At 38.8% G+C, this 17,074-nt stretch overlaps 1 protein-coding gene across 5 annotated transcripts in view; it reads right to left on the bottom strand.

The window, feature by feature from the left end:
- Nucleotides 1–255: 255 nt before the first annotated feature.
- Nucleotides 256–17,074, bottom strand: part of PDLIM5 (PDZ and LIM domain 5) — a 127,459-nt gene continuing 110,640 nt past the window's right edge. For all 5 annotated transcript variants that reach the window (XM_017822241.1, XM_017822240.1, XM_017822239.1 and 2 more), the window contains 5 exons: nt 15,618–15,792; nt 9,405–9,585; nt 8,247–8,367; nt 4,095–4,210; nt 256–3,468 (listed from right to left, as the gene is read on the bottom strand). In XM_017822241.1, coding sequence (XP_017677730.1) covers nt 3,379–3,468; nt 4,095–4,210; nt 8,247–8,367; nt 9,405–9,585; nt 15,618–15,792 — 683 coding nt within the window. In that variant the 3' untranslated portion in view covers nt 256–3,378. The remainder of the gene's footprint in view (nt 3,469–4,094; nt 4,211–8,246; nt 8,368–9,404; nt 9,586–15,617; nt 15,793–17,074) is intronic.

The following is a 17,074-nucleotide window of genomic DNA, read 5'->3' as shown; positions in this document are numbered from 1 at the left end:
GACATATAGAGAATTTCAGTTTTTGAGTAGGGTTTATTTGCTTGTTATGTTTTTCAATCATAATTAAATTTGCAAATGTGAACAGCCAAAATTTGATGCAAAAGATTATTAAACACAAGCAAAGAAATCACCGGGACTTAACAGCTAGTAGATCAGCATAAAATAATGTTTGCAAAGCAGCTCACATGGTCAGATGATGCAAGTAGCTCTGTGAAGAATTAGGTACACAATTGAACAGACCAATACACACTGAACCACAATTCAACTTTTGCTTTTATGTTTATTGCATGTTATATTAAGCATTTATATTTACACATAATCCTGAATTATTTAGTTACAATATGCTGAAACTGTCATTGTGAATCAATTATTCACTTACAAAGACCTTCTACCTTCAAACAGAGTTAAGCCCCATTCTCTTACAGGCAGTTTTGGAAGAAAAACAATTACTGACTGAAAATGCATGCAAAAAGCTACAGTAGTTATGTTACTAACACGTCTCTCCTGACTTTCTAACATTCCCTCAAAACATGAATGTTATACATGTGTTGTATGAAAAACACTTGGGAGTCTCACGAAATCCCACAGTGATGGAACTGTGCTGACTTTTGCTACGTCAAGTCTGCATTCAAATACACGTATATATGTATGTCTCTCAATGTACATGTATATGTGTGCATGTATAGAGAAAGTATATATAAACATGCACACATACACACGCTCACACCCCAAAAGATTCTAGAGGTAAAGGCAGGCTTAAAAATAAAACAAAATACAAAGATACCAGGATGAAATAGTTCTAAATAAAAAAAAAAAGGTAATAAATATTCAGTGAGAAATATGGCATTATTATAAAGTGCTCTACTATAATCTCACTTATTAAAATAACGATAAAAATTATGTTCCTTTTAGTTGATTTATATAATTTGGTAAAGCCATTAAATATTCATTATGTATCAGTGACTCTATGCTTCCATTTAAATTTTAAACAAACAGATAAAAGCAGAAATTAAAAGGCAAAGCAGCTACATGAAGCAGTTCTATTGAAGCCTTTCAGGCTTTTGTCCTCAAATTCATTAACAACCGAAAAATTTCAAACCCTAGAGCATATAGATTAAAAAATACAATTCCAATTAAAATTATGAAACTAAACAAAATTTAATTGGATTTTAAGGACAAACTTAGAAGTTTCTATCTTACATTAAAATAGCAAGGTTTGAATTGCAGAAATTACTGAAGGCCTTATCCTGTGCATTTCCACTCTCTTTCCTCACACATGTGCAATATAGCTCCACTGAAACCTAGTCTCCAGGTTTCATTTTTCCACATTCCACTTAATTTCAAAAGCAACCTGGCTTATATATTACTGTATTTTGTCCAGTCTGCTTCTACCCTTCTGATTTTCAGCCAAACTCACAGAAGGGTACATCAACGAGAGTGTAAACATTTTAAACAGCTTTATACCGTACCACTAAATTTCTTCTAATTTACAAATATTTACCAAATTTACCAAATTTCTTCTGTACCACCAGAACTTAAAAAAAAGAAACATGGCAGTATTGAAGAAAAACAACTTCAGGAAATAAAGTGAAACAGCCCCACAACGTGAACATATCCTGCTGAATTAATAAGAAAGCCAAATATCTTTTCATATTTAAGTACAGCAATTTTGGTTTTCTTTCCTCCTCTTTTGCTGATGTTCCTCATTACAATTGCTTTAGTCAGCCATGGTGATTTTTTGTGATTTTTCCCCATGGTTTTATGGATAAAACTGTCCTTTGTATCAAGACACCCTCCCCCCTCTGCCCCTCCTCCCAACAACAAGAACACTAAATGGTTTTTTTTAATGTCTATTGGACAGAGTACTAAAGACTAACAATTCAGCCCTGATATTTCAGCTGAATAAAATAGCATGTAAATTCAGTTTCCTTCAGGAATCTGCTCTGATCCCAAGAGGACCCCCTTCTTTGTTGTGCAATTCTGCTGGAGCAAAATTCACCCTGTGCAGAGGGGCACCACCTTTTCCCTATCTGCTTACAGTTGCTCCATACCACTTAAGCCCTAATTTGAAGTTAAGTAGGGACTTAGCTGGTGCACAGGCCTTGTGCTGACTCTCTGTGTGGATGCAAAATTCATATTAAGCCATAGAATTGGCTGGTCTCCTGGCTCACAGTAAATGCATAATGACAGCATTGTCTCTCTGCTCCCTTCCAAGATCTGAGAGATACTGGGTTGCTTAACTCAATGTAGTATTATTCAACAATATATTCCCTACATTTCGAAGAAAAGAGAGAAATAAAACCCAAACTAATAAAAATCAAAACAGCTGAGCAAGAAAGTTAAATTTTCAGTATTTTACCTGGCACACCACCAATATACATATTCATGAGCTACATGGTAAAGAATGTACTGAGAGAAAAACAATGTCCTTATTTGCACTTCAGCAGTTGCCCTCATTCAATACCAGAATCTCACATTCTGGGTATAAAACACTGTTACCTACAGATTCAGTGCAATTTCCCCTTTCCTTAAAGGAGAAAGGCACTTAAAGCTATCTAAAACCTGAACTGCAAACAGAAGAGTGTAAATCCCTGTTCCCTTAAGATCTGATCTGACATTTCCATTTTGTCAAACACACCTTCAGCAGCAGGATTTTTTGGCCAGTGTTCTGATAATACATGAGTTAAGGAAGAGCATCCCATTTATGTTTTCTTCTAAGTGGCATCTTCTAAACTATTCTTTTTCACCAGTATAGCCACTGGCCCACTTAACTGCTTTGTAAAAATCTCTGTCCCTTGCAAACCCATCAGAAATTTAACTGCAAAGGCACAGGTACATGTAGTTGTGCAGGAGGCTTTATGTATATGGATATCAGATAAGAATATTAGTTTCTGAATTATAAATTTTGTGTAACCTTTGCTTTGTGTCCCTTTTAATGGAGTTTAGCTGCAATATTTTTAGACACACTTTAAAAACATCACCGCAATAAAGCGATCTGGATTGCTGAATCCAATCTCCTTTTATTTGTTCAAGAGCAGCAAAACCAAGACTTCTAATATCAGGTATTTATTTTTATAGATACTTCACTTCTCATACTGAAACAGATATAAATGTGGTCGTAAAATCATGAAACTAGTACAGTAATGGGCCAAGTGTAGAGGTAAAGACACTCTAACTATTTGGCTTGGGTGCAATTCCTGATTCCTCTCTTTTTATGAAGCAAAACCTTAATGATAAATACTCTGAAAAATTAGTTTACAATACCTCTGAAAGTTTCCCCATCTCTCTTCCATTTTAAATAATTTTAACCGATTATTGAACATGGACATTTTAACCTTTCTGCTCAGTACATTTGTTACACACAATGAGCTCCAAGCATCAGATGTTGATAGAATGAGCGTGTTTCTTGCACAGTGGCTTGTCCTTCTTGGAGAAGAAAGTCTGGCCCTCCAAACTGTCACTACATACCTGAGATGGGATAAAAAAGAACAGATCACCCAATTCAGATGGATGAATTTCACCACAATTATTCAGAATGCCAAATCATGGTATTGTCATATGCACAAATATATTAAAAGAATAAGAATTACCTTTTTCTTAAGGATACTCTTTTTGATGCAATACTAGTGGTTGGTAAGCATAATCTTTCTTTAAGACAACAGGTTTCTAACTGGGAGCAGAGTTAGGTTCAGCATTAAAAAACAAAACAAACAAAACAAACCCAACCCAATCATAAGATTAGGGTTGTTTTTTTTTGGTCATACAATATTAGCAGGCAATACCTTGGCTACAGTGTCTTTATGTCAAAAGCACTCTTGCTACTTTGGAAATGCAGCCCATTCCTGTATGACCTTCAACACTTTCTCCAAAGAAGTAAACGTCATGGGTTAAATGCTAGGACACATGGCTGCAATCCAGGACAACTTCTCTTGGACCTGTGCCAAAGGCTTACAATAGCAACACACCTTCCAAATAACTTTTTGTTTGGGCCCAGGGGATTGAAAGAGGTTAGAGCTGTTAACTCCCATACTGGTCAGGTTAGCACAAGCACTGCTGCCACAGGTTTGTTTAAAATGTAGACTAGCTTTACTTACGGAGCATACAAAGCAAGTGTCGTGCCAAGTGTGGCCCAGAGCCTCAAGAAACCTGTCTCCAGCTTCAATGGGGAATTCACAGCCATGGCACATGGTACCAAAGAGGGCATAATAATCTGCAAAGAGATACAAACAGATTTTAAAGTATATGCAGAAAAGCAAGACTGACCCTTTGAAAACTTTGAAAGGCAATATATTTATTACATTTAACAAAAAGTATCACTAGGGTGTCAGGATGGTTATTAGCGACCAGACTTTCTGAAGTGTATTTGCACCATTCATTTTTAAGCACTGGATTGACTTGGAGCCTCTGAAGGCTTCCTGGACTTAGCAGAGAAAAACTCCTCTAGGAGTATCAGGGAGCAGCAGGGACTAAAACAAATAGCACTAAACCGTTCGTATTTCTCAACCAAGCAGAGCTTCAAAAAGAGAGAGCAGAGCAGACTAAGAGAACAAAATACATGTATAAAATTGGGTGGGAGGCACTGACAACTCACCCCTATCCCCACAGCCTTGGTGTGTGACACTGCTTTTGCCCCATCTCAAGGGCTGAAAGTCACTCCTTTGTTGCCCACCTGTGCAGGCCTAAATTTCACCTCAAGTTGTCTGGTCTTTTTCACTTATTTCAACTCTCAAACACCCCATTCTAGAAAGGAAACGTTTTATTCCTGCACAGAAGATAACAGCATTCGTGCTATAACATGAGAGCATTTGGGATCAGCACACATCATGCAAACATTATGTCTTCGTAAGATGAACTACAGACTGACAGACATAATGAAGCTTTGGACTCCATCTACCAGTAAGTAAGTGTTACTACCATAGTAACACTCTGCTCTGACAGAGAAATTAGATGCCAGGGGTTGTTTTCAAAGGAGATATATAAGGAATGAGAAAAGGGGTAGAAGTGGATTTTGTTTCTCTCTAGATTATACAGATCTGCTACAGATCTGCTGAAGCTCTAGTGCTTACTGCAGCAGAGCCAGTGGAGGATTATAAAATGTGTCAAGCCCAAGAGCAAAGTCCTGTTTTCGTTTAGTGAGACCATGTTTTGTGTGATGATCTCCCTCAAAATGCACTATCACAGGAGACATATCAACAGGATAGGGAACACAAGTGTTCTGGAAAAGCAAAGCCCTCTGGTTGCCAGTGGCAAGAAGCTGCTTCACTGATCACCTTCATTAATCCATGCTACTGGGATGAGTTGCAAATGTTTAAGCACAAGAAGGACCATAAAAATATCAAATGTTAGGACGCGCTTGTGCAAAACCCCTGAAGGACATGATCTCCTGACCATACTGTTTCAGGTCTTTGCCTTTGCGTTCACACAGAATCTTACTGATATTTTCCTGGTGCCAGGAGTTAAAGCCTTTTATAAGTTGGCCTGTGGTTTGTGTTGATAAGTTTATTCGCTTTTCTTTTGAAGAAAGGGCAATAGATAAGGCAGAATGAAGGGCATCAGCTTTCTTTTGCTTTTGCATGCTTGAATTGCGATACCACAGAAGCCTTCCAAGTAAGACTTGTCATACGGTGACATATCAGTGCTTCCTGCATACTGCATTTTCAAAACTAGGTTACTAACTCTGCACTTAAAAAAAGTTCAAAGTTGTAGATATTTGGACTTTTAATTTAATTTAATTTTAGCCCTGACATCCAAACCCAGAACATTTTTCAGATTAAACACCCTTAATACTAATAGCTGATGCTGTTATAATTTCAAATACAGATTTAAAATTAGAACTCTCCTTTACACCAGGAAGCGGGAAAGTTGGAAATGACATTTACTCCTTATTTCTTTAAAATTAGTCTTAGACTCATAACTCCAGCTGGACTGAAAGTCTTTGAAGAATTAATATATCTCAAATTAACATCTAGTTAGAGAACCAGAGCCATTACAAAGTATCGCTGCCAATAACACCTCACAGAATGTGTCTACATTAACTTGTGCTAGCAACTTTCTATCTTAGAAATAAACTCTGCAAGAAGTGTAGTATACTTGGCATTTTATCACAGTTTTTCCTGGTCACAGTATTGAAATACGCACATTTGTGCACAGGAGTTGTAACAGTAGCACAAATCAGTGCACCGCACGACATATGGATTATTTGGTGGCAGGAACAAGAACTGAACCTTAACAGAACAAACCCGGTCACAAGCTTTCCACCCAAAGGGGAGTTATTGATTCCTCCAGTACTATTTTTGAATCATCAAATGGTTCCAGGATTAGGGGCTTCAGATTGCTTCAGGATGAAATTTCACCATGCTGTCACATTGGAGGATGCTGCTGTATACCCGTATCCTCTGCTGCTCCACGGATTCAATAGGAGCAACATATTACCCTACTTGTGTCACCAAGTTAGCAATAACCTACTGTGTCCTTTTGTATCTGCCAACACCTCATTAAAGCTGCTCTGACAACAGAAATTTTGGATAAATTTTGCCTGCTTTCTTTATCCTTACAGCACCTAGCATTCTCCATGGCACCCGCTGCAAACAACTGTGGGATCAGCCCAGAAGGAACTCTTAGCTCCAAAGAGGTCATTAGAATTTCATGCTAAGTCATTTCCTGGTCAATCCATTTCTACCTCTAGTTAAACTGTAATGCTCCTAAGAGTAGAAGGAAAACGATAAAAAGGGTCCAACTGACAGTTCCAACACAGATGTAAACAGCATGCAGTGTGAAAGCAGATAATTTTGATACATTTTTGTCTCTTTTCCATTTTAAAAGGAATTGTTTTACAAATTATTTCTTTCTTTCTTAGGCCAGAGGGGTAGGAAAGCAAATTAGGAAATCAACATAAATAAAAACTGTTCATATTAATAATAATAGGTTGGCAAGAAGCTCAACATGACTTGGCAATGTACACTTGCAGCCCAGAAAGCCGGAAGTATCCTGGGCTACATCACAGGAGAAGTGGCCAGTAGACAAGGGAGGGGATTCTGCCCCATCTACTCTGCTCTGGTGAGACCCCACCTGGAGCCCTGCATCTTACCCTGAGCTTCCAAGGTAAGATGGACATGGACCTGCTGGAGCAAGTCCAGAGAAGGCCACAAAGATGCTCAGAGGGCTGGAGCACCTCTCCTATGAAGAAAGGCTAAGAGAGTTGAGGTTGTTCAGCCCAGCGAAGAGAAGGCTTCAGCGAGACCTTACAGCAGCCTTACAGTACCTGAAGTGAGCTTACAAGAAAGCTGTAGAGGGACTTTTCACAAGGGCATGTAGAAACAGGACAAGGAGAAATGGTTTTAAACTGAAAAAAAGCAGGTTTAGATTGGATATTAAGAAGAAATTCTTCACTGTGAGGCTGGTAAGGCACTGGAACAGGTTGCCCAGAGCAGCTGTGGATGACCCATCCCTGGAAGTATTCAAGGCCAGATTTGGTGGGGTTTTGAGCAACTTGATCTAGTGGAAGGTGTCCCTGCCCATGGCATGTGATACTGGAACTAGATGATCTTTAAGGTGCCTTCCAACCCAAACCACTCTACGATCCTATAAAAAAAGTTATAATTAGCTGGAAGTGCTAAAAACCAATCCAGAATCCCTCTGAACTTCTAAGCCACATCATTCATGTAATATTGCTCATCAGGCTTTCGAGTGCTATAATTGTTTCACCGTATTTTTCCTGACAGCCTGTTTGTTTTTTTAATCCCAAGTGTATGTACAACAGATGTTATCCTTGATCCTGCAGAAAACTACCTGGACAGACTGCTTTCTCTTGGAAGTCCCTCAGGCTGTGAATGAGGCTATTCAGAGTAAAATGCATTACTACACTGGCATTTGCTTGTGTTTAGTAAATAAGCAGATTTACATGAACTTCAGATTATTTTAAACCAGAAAGTCACCCTAAAATTAACACTCTGATGTATCACTGATACCTACAGCTGAGGGCTTCACAAGAAAAGGCAAAATCAGTGACATGAAGCCTGCTGCTGTCAAAGCTGATGAAGAAATCCTCATCAACTTCTCCTGCTGCAAACCCAAAGTGTTGTCTACAGCAGTTGTTGCTACTTTGAATAGACATATCAAAGTTACATGAATCTGCTGGGGCACTTCTGATGTGAGGCTTGAGAAAAAGAATTTTTTTTTTTTCCCAGCCTTACTGATCTCTGCTTCCCCACACAGCTGCAGTAAACTTTGGTTATGTTGCTTCTTACCCGTCTCACAGTAGGGATCGCCATCTTCTAAGTGGAAGACATTATTGCGGATGGGGTTATGACAGGCCACACACACGAAGCAGGAAACGTGCCAAGTTTGTTTCAAAGCATTTATTACTTCCTGTGGGGATTAGAAAAAGTGTTATGAACACATTATTTTGATGTGATGACTAGATTGTGGTAACCATGCCTCCACACTTGATTCATTTCAAGAATACTTTGTTTCCTACTGCTACTTTGAAAGTGGGTTGTGCACAAAAGTTCTGCAATGTTAAACTTAATGAGGTGCTTTATTTATGGTACATCTACTTATTTTTCATGAGCGATCTTTCAGGGTTTTTGGAAGGTTCAGCGTAGAGTTGGACCGGTTTAACAACTCATTTGTTCACTTATTTAATTTTAATTAGGATCTCACCTACAACAGTCCCCTGAAATAAGAAAAGCAGCATCTCTGCCTTCTCCTGAAGTCTGTGAAGTTAATCAAAAGACATCACATAGAAAATTATGACTGCTCTGTGTTCTTTTGGAAGATGCTACAGTGCCAAATATGACTTGAAAATTGTGCTGCCAGAGCCCTGCATGACCCCAGTTACACAAGAATCCAGACACGTTGCTGTCTGCAGTAAAACAGCGGCCGATCAGCTGGCAGGCTCAAATTAGCAATATCAGTGCCGAGTAGGATAACACGTCTTTCTATCTGCATTACCACTGGGAATATTTCAGTACTTCACATCTAGCCAACCACGGTGTTCTTCAATGCTCAGCTCAGCTAAGAGGATTATTTCTTTTTATTCCCCTCTGCCCCCATTTTGTCAAAAGCTGCCAATTAAAAGCATTTTGCTCAAGAAAATTTGGTAACCAGAAAATTTGGTAATCAGAAAATTTGGTAAACAGCTACAGAACAGCTTCATGAAAACAGGAGCTGAACCTGGAAGAGCCAAGGAGACTACAGCACCTTTTCTCAAAGAGGTTGAAAGGTTCAACATTAGAAGAGCCAAAACCATAATTTGTATGTGATGGGAGCTAAAAAGGTATGTTAAGAGTATGTTTGAAAGAATGCAGACTGGGACAGATTAAAAGAGAATTTCATTGCAGAGACTCACTGAACACTGTTGTTACTGTTCCCATCAAAAAACAGGCCACTTGCTGGTCACTTACCCCGAGGATCTTCCTCTGGCACTTTGAACACTCAGGGGCAAAGAACTTCTCATAGCAGACCTCACAATACAGCATCCCTTTCTCTTCCACAAATCCAATGTAAGCCATGGAGGTTTTGCAATGGGCACAGTTGAACTCCTCTGGATGCCATGACTTTCCCAAAGCCACCAAAAAGGGTCCTCTGATCGGAAAGAAGAGATATTGTCAGCAAATACTCCTAGGTTGGCTCCAGCAAAAGCTGCTAATAGGCTTAATCTACAATACCTCTGAGTCATTACTACCAGTATATACCACTGAAAATATATTCAGCACACTAACTTCTTTAATGGCCATATTTACTTTAGTGAGGTATCTTCAAGGTCCCACTAACACTCAACCTTCCAGAATACAGGTTTCAGGTGATCTTTGTGGTTCAAGTTTATCTCCTTCACCAGAATTCCTGTTTTTTTCCAAGGCAAATAAAGATGTCATTCTTTCAAGAACTGCATCACTTTTTTCTGATCTAATACTTCACTGCAAAAAAGAAGTGTAAGGTACTAATATCACCACCTGCTGCTAGACATTTTTTTGGAAATCAAGTAAGCTACAAGAACGTTTTCGTGTAAGATTTTCATATGAACAAAGCAATAGCAATAAAGAAAAGAAAACAACAGGAAAAAAACAACAATAAACAACCCCCCCAAAAAACACCTTGAAATTTGGTTATGTTGACTCCAAGATAGGAATATAAGCAGGGTGAGAACAGAGGGCACCTTCATTAAGGGTAGAGGATAATTACTTTTATTTCTCTTCTACAATTTCTCTGGTAACATTATGTATTTTTAATAGGACGAGAAGTCAAAAACAAGGGACTCAAACAGATTTAGGATAACTCAAAAGCCTTGTAAGATGATGAACATATATGTAATCTGAGACAGTTTCTTCTATTCACCTCTGATTATTGGAGAGAACGCAGTGAAAAATGGCTCCTGGAGAGAGCAGCCTGTAGCCCTTTAAGGAGGAGCTGGGGCTGAGCGCAGCTCTCCAGCCCCCTGCTCCCAGTGGATGCCTGAGCAGTGCAAACACTGACCTAACCCGATACCCTCCCTGCTCTACAAGCACCTTTTTACATCAATGCCCTTTCAGTTATGTACTGATCAAACAATACAAGCCCTTATGTACAACAAAGTGCTCTCAGTGCGCCGTGTCAGCACAGGCTAATTTAAGAGATTCATTAACACGGGGCTGACACCAAAGAGGCTCTCCCGGATCTAGGTAGTATTGAGTTTCTGGCCATCTGCACCGAAATGATAGGCTCAGTTAGCTCTGCAATGGAAAGCAAGTGTGCTAGCAACAGGAGGGGAAGGAATTTTTACATCTGCTGCATTTAGCTCTCCAGAGTTTACAGCTCTGACATGTTGAGGTTAGCCATTCAGGACAGTGCGCAGGACCCCAGACGGATGGGGAACAGCCTGGGAGTGCACCTACAGAGTTCCTTTCCCAAAGTCTCCAGACAGCTGTGGCTGTGCCCTGCACAATGTCTATGAGGTGTTCCATTAGCGGACTGGCTCCCTGTACACACATGTCCAGAAGAACACTTCCTAAATACAATTTTACTTTCAATCAGGCTGTAGTTTAAACATGTCAAGCTGATACTGCAGCTTAATGATACCTGCAACCTAAAATCTGCCCTAAAGCACGTGGAGAAAAGGAGAAAAAAAAAAAAAAAATCAAACCAACACCTGCCACGTAAAACACACTAAAACATGATATTCAGAACTTGGAGGTGTTCCCAGTCTCAGCATAATTTTGCCATCAAAATGATAGTTTTCAGCACTGAAAGGTATTTATTTGCTGTATTAATTTGAAAAAGAGTTTAAAGTCCCAATTTGAGTAAAGGGGATGCATGCCCACACTCATGCAATGTGACAGGAAGTAGATAGGGGGATGAAATGTTAGGAAGATGGCTGCAAATGGCTTCAACATTCCTTCTCCATTTAAAAACAAACCCAATAAAAATCCCACATGCCTCCATCAACTAGAATATATTTTTAAAAGTACTGCTAAAAAACCATGCTCCTACCATCCACATGGGATATGAGATGACCCAACTGGCAACAGTTGGCTATGAATGTGCCTCCATCCCAGGCTACTTTGACATGTTAAGCATTTCTGAACAAACTTCTGACAATACCATCTAGGCCGCATGAAATGAACTCACAGATGAAAACGAACTAGTCACTTATTTATTATTTTTAAAAGGGATTTTATTTTAAAAGGGATTATATTTTAAAAAGGATTATTTAGGAGAGTATTTACAGAATCTTATGCCCCAAAGGATCACTATGTACAGAAATTTGGTAGTCACCTCAAACATCTGGGCTCTGCATGTAGCAATGATATTGGGAAAAATTGGAAGGAGAATTAACATACAGGGAATATAAGTGCAATTTCAATTTCTTTACACTTGTAGCTAAATATAACTTCATCAGTATGGTCGTGATGTATTATATTAGTATGCCAATAATCTAGTTTCTCATGTGGCTTGTATTATGATAGCAAGTCAGAACTGAAATTTGGCGGTAGAGAGATCAAAAGGATTTCCACATCTGGCAGGTAGACCAATCACTTTACATTTAACCATACAGCAGTCTATAGTCTTGGAATTGTGTTCCTCTCCTCACCTCAAAATGCCACAGTATACAATTTGTGTACAAGAGATGCTGAAGGGAAGCACCATTTGTACTTTTTCCCTTTTGCCTTTTGAAACAATTAAGCTTTATGAAAAGGTGGAAAGCCAAATCATCATTTACAAGCAGACATGCCAAAGAGTATGTTCTCAGTGGAGATCCAGTGAAAACACATTTGGACTTCAAAGAAAGAAAGAGCCAACTCTGCAGTGCAGAACTTGGTAAGACTGCCTGGGAACCAGAAGTCTTTATCAGGAAATGCCAGAAGTCTGCCAGACCGTCACAGCGAGCAGATCAAGAGAAATTTACTTTGCCTCCAGCTTTGATTCTACATGGAAAGAAAAGCTTACTTAATGTAGCTTTGGAAAAAAAAGGAACCTTCAGACAATCACTAAATGAATAATTAAAGATATATTAAAAAGTTATAAGGTGTCTCTATGAAAGGTTTTGCCTTGACCAGCCATGGTTATTCTATGCCCGAGTGTAAAGTAACCAACTCCAGAATGCATTTTGTTCTCAAAACAGATGTACAATGTAATGTCACTTGATCCTCCTCCTACCTTTTCATAGGTAATACTACCACTGAGGGCACGAAGTGTAATTATGCTAAAACTTGAATTAAAATGCCACTGCAATCTTCCAAATTCACTGTATGCTGTGAACATGAGGCATATTTGGCATTGATTAATGCACATCAACTCATCCTCCAATGGAAGAATGTTTGCTTTTAATAATCAAGTAGGCATTTAACGTATGAAGAATTTAAACATCACCAGCAAATTACAAAGAAGTTAGACGTAGGTATCAGTTGCTACTCATGAAAAAGGTGTCACTTACAATAGGTGACAATGGCTTAAGTACTGTCAAGTAGGGCTCTGCAGTTTCTCCTCATGTATCCACTACCGAGTAACTGTTGCTCCATGGAACAATACACTCCCCTACTTACAGGGCAGCAGCTCATCTCTTTTTTAATGGTGATCGAAGCGGGAAAGTGGGGAGTAGCAGAGAGTGATTTAAAGGCCAAGAGGAGAGGCTGACTGCTCAGGAGTCATCTGTAAGCTATGCTGTGAGACCCCACAGCACAGAGCATAAGCAAACCCTGCTAAAACACTGGTGCTGTAAAAGGCAATGAAGCCTCTTGCAGCAAAGATGCAGCACACAGTCAATTCTCCATGTTTGGTTTTAAACTAAAATAACTGTAACAAAAAGGAAAGTGAATGGTTGCTTGCATATTATTTACTAGACACAAATCCAAAGCTCAGGGAACAAAAAGGTCAGCATACTAGAGACAGAATTATTATACAGGCCAAACTGTTCAAGGAATCAGATGAATCTCATCCCAAAAGTGTGTATACCTTTTTGATAGTAATTTTTCATTTTGCAAAAAGCAAAAAAACTGGATTAAGAAGCAAAGGTGCACTTGTATTGGGAATTTTTATAGGTTTCTTCTATTGCTTCAAAGGGATTCTGATAATAAATTTTTATTTCTTCAATATATACATTAGAAGTAGGAATAACTTCTCCAAAACATCACAGGTCCATTAGTAAAGAGTGTTCTAAAATTAACCTGGTATTAACTGAAGTGGTAGTGAACTATCAGACAGAAATCTAATGGAAGCAAACAAGCTGGACTCAAATGAACTCTGGAGATCAAGTGATTTGTGTTAGCTGCTGCTTCTGATGTAGAATCCAAAGCAGGGCTCAAGAGGGTAAAAAAGCCCATGGTGGAAAAGCTGATTTTCTATTATACTGAATGAAAATTATACAGCTTATAGAGTTCCTTATTTTTCAGAACTTATGTTTTCTAATAAAAATGTCTCTTTCTTAAACCATGGTGAAACATGGTGCAGGATCTCGTATTTTGTCCACTGAAAACATGGGGCATAGATAAATAAACAACAATATACTTTAATGCATTACTTTCCCCTTGTAGTTCAACAATAAAAATGACTGAAAAAGTAAGAAGAAAATACTTTTAAAGAGTATATTTCTTCCAATAATCCTAGGAGATCTCTATTTTTGGGAAGAAATAAAAAGTGAAATAGATGAAAATGAGGATGATTTGCACATCGGCAATAAAAACAATTATAGTTCCCTGGATGAGACAATCACGACTAATTGTCAGAAATCACTGACTGAACAATGCAACCCAGATTCAATTCTTCCTCCATATGAAATTCTGACTAACAATATGTGGGCTCAGCAAAATTTATTTAACTTAATGTCATTTGGTAAACTTGTGTTTGTGTTGCTTAATATTTTCTACCCCTGTCACACAAGTCAAGGACAGTAGCTACCATAATATCCAAAGGCAGAGAGCCCATTAAAGAGCTTGAAATCTAGCAGTGCAGGAAATTATTATTAATCCAGTCCTAGTAATTGTTAAAACATCACTTCATGCTTTTGTTCCGTTATTCTTCTTCTTCTCAGCTAGAAATTATGATTTCTAAATCAACATTTTTGAATAGTCTTTATAGGACTGTACTCTCTGGTTTCCAATTAGGTAATATTCCCAATTCTACTGGAATGGGTGTATAAGTGAAAACTAAGTTTCTTGCTTTTGTTTAGTTTTACTTTTACTCTATAACACCCAGCTTCCTGATTCTCTGTAAAATGGGTTGTAAGACTGTGACTGTATACAGTTCACAATATTTTTCCTCCAAAGTATTCTCATTTTTGTTAGAGAAACCATGTATGAAAAAAAGTGTTCTGCCCTATTGAAATGAAGCCTTAAAATACTTGTGATTAAAGACTCAAAACCCACGAAAACAAGACAAAGCCCTGCTGTGAGAGAGCCTTCAGGATGAACAGAATCACAGAATCCTTTAGATGGGAAAAGACCTTTAAGATCATCGAGTCCAATCATTAACCCACCATTAAGCCATGTCTGTAAGTGCCATATCTACATGTCTTTTAAATATCTCCAGGGATGATGACTCCAACACTTCCCTGTTCCAGTGCTGGACAACCCTTTCGGTGAAGAAAGTTTTCCTAATATCCAATCTAAGCCTCCCCTGTCACATCCTGAGGCCATGTTATATCACTTGTTACCTGGGAGAAGAGACCGAACCCCACCTCACTACAACCTCCTTTCAGGTAGTTGTAGAGAGTGATAAGGTCTCCCCTGAGCCTCTTTTTCTCCAAGCTGAACAACCCCAGCTCCTCCTAATCAGAGTTGCATTCCAGACCCTTCACAAGCTGCATTACCCTTCTCTGGACATGTTCCAGCACCTCAATGTCTTTGTTGTAGCGAGGAGCCCAAAACTGAACAATAGGATGCAAGGTGCAGTCTCAGCAATGCCAAATATAGATCTACACTCCCACCCAACTTGGTGTCACCTGCAAACTAACAGGTCATCTCAATCCCAGTCCAGAACATTGATAAAGATATTAAACAGGACTGGCCCAAATACTGAGCCCTGGGGAACACCACTAGTGACCGGCCGTCAACTGGATTTAGTTCTATTCATCACCCCTCTCTGGGCTTGGCCATAGAGCCAGTTTTGTACCCAGCGAAGAGTGCACCCAGAAAAGAGGTACAAACCTGATGACTTGATTACAGTGTGCACACATGGGAGTACGCTTTCCCGCTGGAATATGCTCTGCTCTCTGAACCAACGTGTCTTGTTCATTTAGCTGAGGTGCTGTGTCGGGTTTTTCACTCGGGGCAGTTGTTCCAGGTGATTTAATACTGTTCGATGTCCATCCACTGGCAGGAACTGGGGAAAAAGTGCCAAAGCATTTAGAAGACCATCTTTTAGTACCAAGTAAATTAATCTGAAATACAAGCAACAAATAACATTTGCCTAACGTCTTTGTCCAGTGTATACCCGCCTACTCAAATGGACAAATTAAAAAGCGCTCATTTCCCCCTCCTCCACCATTAAGTTACAAAATCAATCCTACCTACTTTATGAAACATCTGTGAAATAACACAGAATGCTTTTGGCTAACTTGTAGAAGTAGTGGACAAATTTCAATATGATGAAGAAGTTAAGGAAAAGAATATACAACCTGTGAAAGCATTATTTTGCTTTAGATAGAAAAGTTGAAGCCAAGAATATCAGTGTATGAACAGAGGCAGGAGAGTATGACATACCTACTCAAAACATTTCTCACTGAGTGCAATAGATCATACATCATTACTAACAGGTTAAACAAGAGTACACATTAATACAACATGTACAGGAACTTAAAATAGAGTACTGTATAAGGAAAATATATTTCTAAATTAAAATTATACACTACTCTAGATCACTGGATTCTGCCAATCTAAAGCACTCCAAAGGTCATGTTCACATCCTCCTTATAAAAGTTATGACACAAATAAAACCCAGACATTTTCAGAAATGTACACAAGACACACTTCCATGTCTACTCAGGTTTTTAGAATGTAGAATAGACATAAGTTTTTGTGGAGTTCAAAAAATGCATTTACAAAAATGAAAGGCACAGATGATACTGTTGCCCAGGGTAATGAAGAAACAAACATTCCTCTGCTTTTCTTTCTCTTCTATTGACATATCTACCTTGGTAACGTAGAAGCTATGGCAACAATAGTTTATGGGAGCAGTTATTCCTGTCAAGTGGAGATACCTTTTTCTTTTTCAAGTACGCTATAAAACCCCCCACATTTCCATAGCCTTTTGTTTGCAATCACAGGCAAAAGAAACCATGAGTGTTTACTTGGTGTCTTGGCTTTAGTGCAGCCTCGCCAAACCTTGTAAATCAAAAAGCGAAATTAAGATTTGAATGGAAACTCAGAGACAAACAACAAAGCAGTGACTGAGACATCAGACAGAGCAGGATGATGCTTCTGCTGCAAAGATGCAGCTCTCCAACACCAGGGTCAAGGCATCGGTATGTAGCTTTGCAAAAAAACTAGTTCGTGGAGCTGGTAATCTTTGTGCTATTCATCCTCTCTCATTCTTCCTATCATCTTGCACGGAAAAGATGAAAAATTCTTTCTCATTATCTCCATTAATGCAATGCTGATCAGCC

This window comes from Lepidothrix coronata, unplaced genomic scaffold, assembly GCF_001604755.1.
Source record: "Lepidothrix coronata isolate B3197 unplaced genomic scaffold, Lepidothrix_coronata-1.0 Scaffold96, whole genome shotgun sequence".
Lineage (NCBI taxonomy): Eukaryota > Metazoa > Chordata > Aves > Passeriformes > Pipridae > Lepidothrix > Lepidothrix coronata.
Note: the sequence above shows the minus strand (reverse complement) of the source record. Positions and strands in the feature narration are given on the sequence as shown.